Source organism: Muntiacus reevesi, chromosome 22, assembly GCF_963930625.1.
Source record: "Muntiacus reevesi chromosome 22, mMunRee1.1, whole genome shotgun sequence".
Classification (NCBI taxonomy): Eukaryota; Metazoa; Chordata; class Mammalia; order Artiodactyla; family Cervidae; genus Muntiacus; species Muntiacus reevesi.
In genome coordinates this window covers 23,771,111-23,779,277 of record NC_089270.1, presented here as the reverse complement: position 1 = coordinate 23,779,277, position 8,167 = coordinate 23,771,111, and the positions used below count along the sequence as shown (strand labels likewise).

General features: G+C 40.3%; 1 protein-coding gene across 1 annotated transcript; it reads left to right on the top strand.

Moving 5' to 3' along the window:
- Nucleotides 1-1,801: 1,801 nt before the first annotated feature.
- On the top strand, nt 1,802-7,791 carry CXCL13 (C-X-C motif chemokine ligand 13). Its single transcript, XM_065914587.1, has 4 exons — nt 1,802-1,901; nt 3,483-3,615; nt 6,678-6,755; nt 7,054-7,791. Exons 1-4 carry the CDS (start codon nt 1,838-1,840, stop codon nt 7,106-7,108), a joined length of 330 nt encoding a protein of 109 aa, XP_065770659.1. The 5' UTR covers nt 1,802-1,837; the 3' UTR covers nt 7,109-7,791.
- The last annotated feature ends 376 nt before the right edge of the window (nt 7,792-8,167 follow it).

The window sequence follows — 8,167 nt, the reverse complement described above, 5'->3', positions numbered from 1 at the left end:
AGTACAGAATCTGCCCACAGTATGGGAGACCAGGGTTCAATCCCCAGGTCAGGAAGGTCTCCTGGAGAAGGGAATGGCTACCCACTTCAGTATTCTTGCTTGGGAAACCCCATCAACAGAGGAGCCTGGCAAGCTACAGTTCATGGGGTTGCAAAGAGTTGGACATGACTGAGCAACTAATACACATACTTAGGAGTTAGTCAACAAGGAAAAAAAAGGAAGAAAGGAATTTCTTCTCCTCCAACATCCACCTCAACATCTGTTTCCTGGGAGGCCCAATTCACACACTGTATCTTCAAATATTTGGAGTCCCATCACATGAAAGAGCAATTGTTTTCATACAGTGATAGTGGTTGAATTAGTATTATACAAAGTGACTGGAACAGTAGGGAAGTGGCTTTTACACACACAGAAGGAAGAACTTTCTAACAACCGTTGTTGTTTAGTCACTAAGTCGTTCTTTGCAAATCTGTGGACTGTAGCCCGCCAGGCTCCTCTGTCCATGGGATTTTCCAGGCAAGGATCCTGAAGTGGGTTACCATTTCCTTCTCCAATTCTAACAACTAGAACTGCCCAGACAGTCAAATGGGCTGACTCAAGACTGATGAGTTCCTGGTCACCACAGTCTTTTGGACCAACTAGAGGACCGCTTGGCATATGAAAGCCATATGCCATTACTGTTATCCCCATCCCATACACACTAGAGCATCTAACATGCTGAAAATCCACAGTCCTAAGTAACAAAAATCAAATTAATTTAGCAAATCACACCAGGAGGATCCAAACCTCTGAGTTCTCGGTGTCTCCAAGCTTCTGGGTTCACACATCCACACTTGTAGACTTCCAGGGCAGCCCAGAGGTCCTCCCGGACAGATCAGCATTTACCCACAAATTTTTCTTTTTCTTTTCTTTAATCAAAGTGCTCTAACAAGTGAGTTAAGGCTGGGGGTTCACTGGGTCCACGGGCTATTTGGCTGGATCCAAACCAAACTGCACACATGCTCTATTAAACAGACTGTGATATGAGGTTCAATTATTTGATGAAATTCTAATGATGCCCTCCATGGACACCCAGTTCTCAAGGTCAATACCCTGCATACCAGAGCTAGAAAGATTCTCCTTTTCAGAGCTGTCATTAAAATTCTCCTCCCTTCAAGACACTCCCACATCAATGAGTGGATACCCACTTGTCCCCTTCCAGGACTTCTATGATGGTGAGATTACATAAAAAATCATACATTTCAGATAGCAAAATAAGGTATGGGAAAGTCTGATAGAAAAACAGTAACCTAGTCAGCAAAGGGATTTGTCTATAAGGAGATATTCATCATGTCTACAAATATTTATGGAGCACCTATCAAAGGTTAGAGAATCTTGCAGGTGCTAGAAATACAGTGATGTGCCTGACAAGTTTCTGATTTCCTGGAGGATGTATTCAGATGCCATTGAGGCAGCCCACTGACCCTTCACTGACAGCAGTAAGCCAAGCCACAATCCCTGATTATGAACCTACAGAGAGTGTGCCGAGGAGTCTCCAAACTTCCCTCTCTCCCATCCCCAAATTCCTGCAGCATCTCTGCCATTTAGATTCCACATTTTCAAGAAATACTTTATCATACCACTAGTGCTCTGAAGCAAATGCATGAAATTTGCAAGAGGGGTTTTTAAAAAAAAGCAAGCTCAGCATATTGGGGAGCTTTTAAAACTGATGATGCAGCTGACCTCCTGGAGACAAAGGCAGTGGGAGGGCTTTACTGGTCTAAATAAATAGGAGTCTCTGGGCTGAGAACCCACAGTGTGGATCTGAGCTGAAGTCTGAACTCCACCTTGAGGCAGAATGAGGCTCTCCCCTGGAGCTCTGCTGCTTATGCTGCTGGCCTTCAGCCTCTCTCCTGTCCATGGTGAGAACCTTCACTTATGTTGTCATTTGTGCTTTGAGCTCAAATGGTCTTCAGCCATTTCAAATTTTTTTTTCCAATCAGAAAATGAGGGGAAGTGTGAATGAAGGGGGGAAAACTGCTCAACTGCTCCTAGATTTCTAAAAGTAAGGTGTTCAGAGATTTAACTCTTAGAGGCTGGAAATATTTGTATTGCTAAGACTGTTGTCCAGAGAAGGGGGAGATGCTGGAGGCCCCAGGTCCCTGGGACTGACACTCGGCTGCCTATTCCTAGCCTTTTTAAGATGCCACTCTGCCTATTACTCATTTTTTCCAGCTATCTCTTCTTCACTTTGCCTCTCTACGCTACCCCTTTTTGACCAAATGCTATTGACTCCAACCCATTGGTCTCCTGCAGGAATAGTCTAATACAATTGTTTAGGGTCAGCTTTGTCATGAAATATTGTAAGTACAACAGGAATACTCAAGTACACACTTTCTGCCAAGAAGCAGACTTCCAAGTCTAAATGGGGAGATTTTCTTTGTGTAAATAGGTAAATATCTTGCTGAAAGGTGAATTTTTATGCAACTGAAGGGATCATCAGATTCCACCAGGAATTATCATGTGTAGGATGACATACTTTGCTCAGGTGCAGAGGACCAGTTTTTGTTCTTAAAATGTGGGAATATTTTTTCCCGATTTTAACTCTGTTTCACGTCATTTCATTAAGACCCTCATCTCTTTCTCCTTCCATGAAGCTTTTCCATGGCTGCTGGCAAAGTCCCCTGTTCTCATTCATGCAGTTTGGACCTTGGGGGAAATACAGCATTCTGTGATACTTTAGTTTTTGTTCATTTGTTTCCCCCACTAAAGTGTAAACACCTGGAGAGCCTGGTTCCTTTATTTGCAATTCTGTGTCCAGTGGAGCGGTGGGCACTAGGGTTAAAGAAAGTAGAATTCCTTAAAATGCATAAGACAGGTTACCTATTAAAGTAACTAGTACATTTTTTGTTGTTGAATACAAGCAGTTGAATTTTTATTATTGGCAGTTTTTGATAATGATTTGCAACTGAGTTAGAGGACCAACATATTAAACAAAAACAAAAAATATCTTCATGGTATTTCCTTAGAGAAAGAGGGAGGGTTGCGGGAGTAGGGGGTAGTGATAAGAAAGAGCTTGATAGAGTTACAGCTTGATAATGCTCTGGGAGACTCAGTTAACTAGTTCATTTCTGGTTTTTCATGTGTTGGGAGTGAAGATTGATCAATTTTATGTTGCATGAATTATAACTGAATTATAAGTTCCCACAGTGGCCATTCTCAAATTTTATTATATGGGCAACCACCTGAGTACTAATATAATGCTATCACAAATTTTAATAGGTATTGTGTTTTTTAAAAGCTGATTTTATTTTTAAGGTTTTGATAGAGAATGTTTGGAAATAAGCCAAGACAAGCAGAAATGCACAAACTAAAGGCATATGGGTGGAAGTACTGACTTGAAATGTCTAAATCTTCAATTGCACAGTATGAAAGACTACTGATTAATTCTAGTTGTGCATTATATGCCAAAGGGATTAAAACAACTGATTCTGTGTTTATAGGTGTTCTGGAGACCAACAACATAAACTTAAAGTGTAAATGCTTTCAAGAGACTTTCAACTATCTCCCCATTCATCGCATTGAAAAACTTCAAATCTTCCCCCGTGGGCATGGATGTCCAAACCCAGAAATCATGTAAGTTGCAATAAAAAATAATGTATGATTCCTCAAAGTGATTAACTTGGAGTGTTACTAGCAATTAATTCTCAAACTAATAACGAGAATCAGTAAAACTTGTCAAGTGCATACTTTGTGAGGGTAGGTTTAAGGTCCTAGTTAATGCACATGCTTTGTGAACATGCACTCACTGTATTCTTTCAAGAGCCCTTTCGGGTATATCTCTTGTTACCATTTCTTTACAAATGCAGAAACTGAGGCTTAGGGAAGCTAACTAACTGCCCTGAGACATACCACTAAACAGGGACAGAACCAAGATTCTTCTCTATTCCATCAAATTCCAATTGCCAGCAGAAGCAGACAATTTGTTCCCCAGAAGTTAAAGAGCAAGAGAAGAAGTACCCACATCAGTCCTTGGTCAGAATGTCTGTCTATCTTATGGAATCGTCCTTTAGGTTCTGCCAACTGTGAATTCCTAACTCTGCTTTAAAAATTAGGCTAATGGAACAGTAGTGGCTACAAGGAATTTAACAGACATTTTCTTTTGTTGAGATGGTATATCCCCTCTCAGTATATGTGCTGCCGAAGTGAGCACGGTATATCCCCTTTCAATAAGCCCTTTTCTGTACTCCCAGAGACAACAGTGGATTCCTTTATTAGGGCATTTTCCTTTATTTATATTTGCCTTCCTTTTATTTATATATGCCTTTATTACGGCCTATCAAATGAGACAAACATTGCATGCAAAGCCCCTAGTACAGTGCCAGACAATGTAAAAAATGTCCAGTAACTGTTAGCTATAATTATTTGGCATCATTGTGTTGAAACATTCAGGTTGGTTTGTCTGTTTTTCTCTTTCATTCCATCAGAAAATAAGTTCTTTACAGATAGGAATCAGACATTATTCATTTCCCTATTCCTGAGGTTTATCCCTTTCTTTTCAGGTGGGAGAGGGTCAACAAATGTTGGATTGACTATTTTTAAGGGAGCTTGTAGATCTTTTAACTATCACTGCCTAGGACTGTGATTTCTTCTTCCTGCATCTATCTTGAATGAACCAAGGCGCCCGCAGCACCTTGAACTACAGTCAGAGCATCCTTCTCAGGGCAGCCCTGGCTTGGCTTTCATTAGCAACTCTTCCCTTGGCTGCTTTAACTTTTGGAAATATTTGTAAGCAGCTACTTTTTGTTTGGGCTTCCCTGGTGGCTCAGATGATAAAGAATCTGCCTGTAATGTGGGAGACCTGGGTTCGATCCCTGGGTTAGGAAGATTCCCTGGATTCAAGTGCATTACATTTACTGTGCACATTATTTCTACTATCATTACATCAACTCCTCTTCAGATCATCAGGTATTAGATCCCAGAGGTTGGGAACCCCTGGTCTAGAGAACAGAGACTTCCTTCTGTTTTTCCATTACCAGGTTCTCTGTCATGAGTCAAGTCTGTCATCTCTCTACCAGAGGAAGTAATACACCCCAATTTTCTCTACTTAAACTTTAATTGCTTTAAAGTGATAAAAATTTATCTTCTCACCAGAGTATATATTTCTGAATTTTAACCAGATGTACAAGCAAAAGTTGCAAATAATTATGAAAAATTCATGGCAGTCAACAGTGAAAATACTAGTCCAGACAGTCAGAAATCTGTATTTCTATCATGAACTCAGAAACCAAATTGGAAGGCTCTGGCCAAGAGCCCAACAGGTCTATGACCTCTGACTCTGTAGTTTTCAATTACAAGGGTAGAGTTTCAAAGCTAGATGGATGGATCTTTGCCATCTGTCATTTTATAGCTAAAAAGAGACACACCAAGAAATCACGTTTTGTTCAAGATCACCCCAATGGAGAGTAGACTCTCCCAATTTGCTGTTACCTGGCAAACCTCATTTCTTCCACTGCTGGTAAGACATTTTGGCACTTGGTAACCATTCAGATATACCCAAGTGGAGCAGTGGCTAAAACTGGGGGTTATGGAGTCAGTCAACCTTTATTTGAATCCTGCTTTATCATGCATTTCTTGTGCAATCTTGGACAAATTATTTAAAGTCTTCTGGAGGAAGCCTCAAGTTCCTCATCTGAAGGTGAGGAAATAGCATTTCCTTTAGCACAGGATTCTTGTGAGATTAATTGAGATAATTCATATTACCTTCTGAGCATAGTGGCTGGCACATTTTAAGTGCTTGATCAGTATCAATGGATGATTACCCCTATTGCCTTTGCTGTTGCTGAATTTTCAGAACATTGAAAGTCTTGCTCACTGATGGTTCCATCAAACGCAGATGTCACTCAGAGCAATTGGCTCTGTAAACCTCTCCCACAGTAAATTTCATTGAATTTTTTCTTTTCACATAAAAGGTCTTTAAGAGTTTTCTTTAGTCTATTTTGTTTTCCCAAGCTCAATGGACAAACACGTTTTAAAGATATTATGATACAGCTTTTGGAGAAGGAAACGGCAACCCAACTCCAGTACTCCTGCCTGGAGAATCCCATGGACAGAGGAGCCTGGCGGGCTACAGTCCATGGGATCATAAGAGTTGGATAAGACTTAGCGACTAAACAGGCTTCCCTGATGGCTCAGCTGGTAAAGAATCCACCTGCAATGCAGGAGACCTGGGTTTGATTCCTGGGTTGGGAAGGTCCCCTGGAGAAGGGAAAGGCTCACTCCAGTATTCTGACCTGGAGAATTCCACAGACTGTACACTCCGTGGATTCACAAAGAGTTGGACATGACTGAGAAACTTTCACTTTCACTTTCACGACTAAACCAACAACTTAAAACTTCAGGAGTGAGCCAAACTTGGAGTCAGTTATTTCTTCCATCTCCAATTCATGTAAAGGTTGTCAGCAAAATACTAACCTCTGACAACTGAGAGTCTGTCAATTCATATTCAGTTCCACCAACTCACACCGTGAGTCTCAAATGGTTTTTTTTAATGATCAGAGTTCATGCTGCAAATCACCTGCTTCACATCTAAAACTGCCTACCTCCAAATACACCTCATGTGGGAATCTTCATTTTTATGCTCAACTCTTTCCTAAAATGCAGGACTGACTGCTTTATTTTTATTTATTTCCCCCCAGAGTCTGGATGAAGAATCAGTCAACTGTCTGCTTGAACCCGCGAGCCACTTGGACACAAAGACTAATCAAATTGTTAAGGTGAGTCAGGCATATCCACAGTCTGTAGATTCAGTTGTACCGAAGGGTTTCCTTTTTCCAGACAACCAAAATGGGGACCACTTTAAATTTATGAAACATGCCTAAGACAAACACCTATTCTTCACTATTATCACTTATCAGATGGAGTTGGGATAGCTCATTCTGGCAGCTCAGTTAACTAAACTGGAAACCAGTGGGCACAAAATGCCTTATTTGAAATCTCCAGGGGAAAGCCACAGTTTCTGGCAAGTCTTTCTCTAAGCCTGACTCTCTTGTTTTATTTTTTCTTCCCCCACAGCAAACGTACTTGGTCAATTTCACCAGCTCCAGTGGTTAGGAGAAAGACTGCCTGATGCCAATGTTCCCATCAAGGACACCTGTGTTCCCCCATCATTCGTGCTCTGGGTTTTAGTTTTGTGTTTGGTTGAATCTTTTCCAGAAAAAGATCTTCCCCATCTGCTTTATTTTTAAAATACAGTACCCTACAAATTCAGAGTTTGGAGGAGTCATTAAGGAGGAAAGTTTCTTTAAGGCTAGTTCCTTCGTTATAAATGATAAAGATTACTTTCAATAATACACCTGTTGTTGAATGCTGAATTTTCCTACAAAACAAGTGGCTTGAATTAAGAAGGAAATGATGAAATGCATTTCAATCATTTTACACCCTAAGAATAGCAAGCTTCCATAAAAGATTTAAAAAGCTGCCTGGGAAACCCATGGAATTTTAGCCTTACAAGAAACAGAGAGTTCACCTAATAAACATCCTTCATTTAAAAGCTCACTGTTGAGAGAAAAAGGTTCTTCTACTTTTAAAGAGTTCCTTTATAAGATTTACTCTCACAGATAAAGCTAAGAACACTTAAAGATTCCCAGACTTAAATTCATAAAATTTTCAGGAAAAGCATTTAAAAGATGATATTTAGATGTATTGTTTTATGCATTTGCTTTGATGAACTTTTTTTAAAAATCACGTCTTTTGCACAGACTTTTTTCTTTTGGTCTTCGGTGTTCAATTCTTTAATGCTTTCTATTAATCTAATGCTGTTCAATAAACTTCAGCAAATGTTTTATTTAACTATGAGCAGTTCATTCTTTTTTTTTTTTTTTTTTTGAGCAGTTCATTCTTAATGGAGCATTTTTTCAGAGGTCTGCTCCTGAAACCATTTACCTCAGATTAGGACTTGAAGCCATGTGCTGGGACTCAAACCCAGGCAAAACCCAGTTTAGGACTGGAATTCACACGGCCAGGGCTTGAACCCAGCCAAAACCATGGTCTTCCAACAGAGATCACAGACCTGGTTCAGGTTCGTGATGTCTCATGGCGGAAGAATTCAGTGAGAGACTAGGTGGATAGCGAAGAAGTGGATTTATTCAGAGAGAAACACACTCCACAGACAGAGTGTGGGCCATGG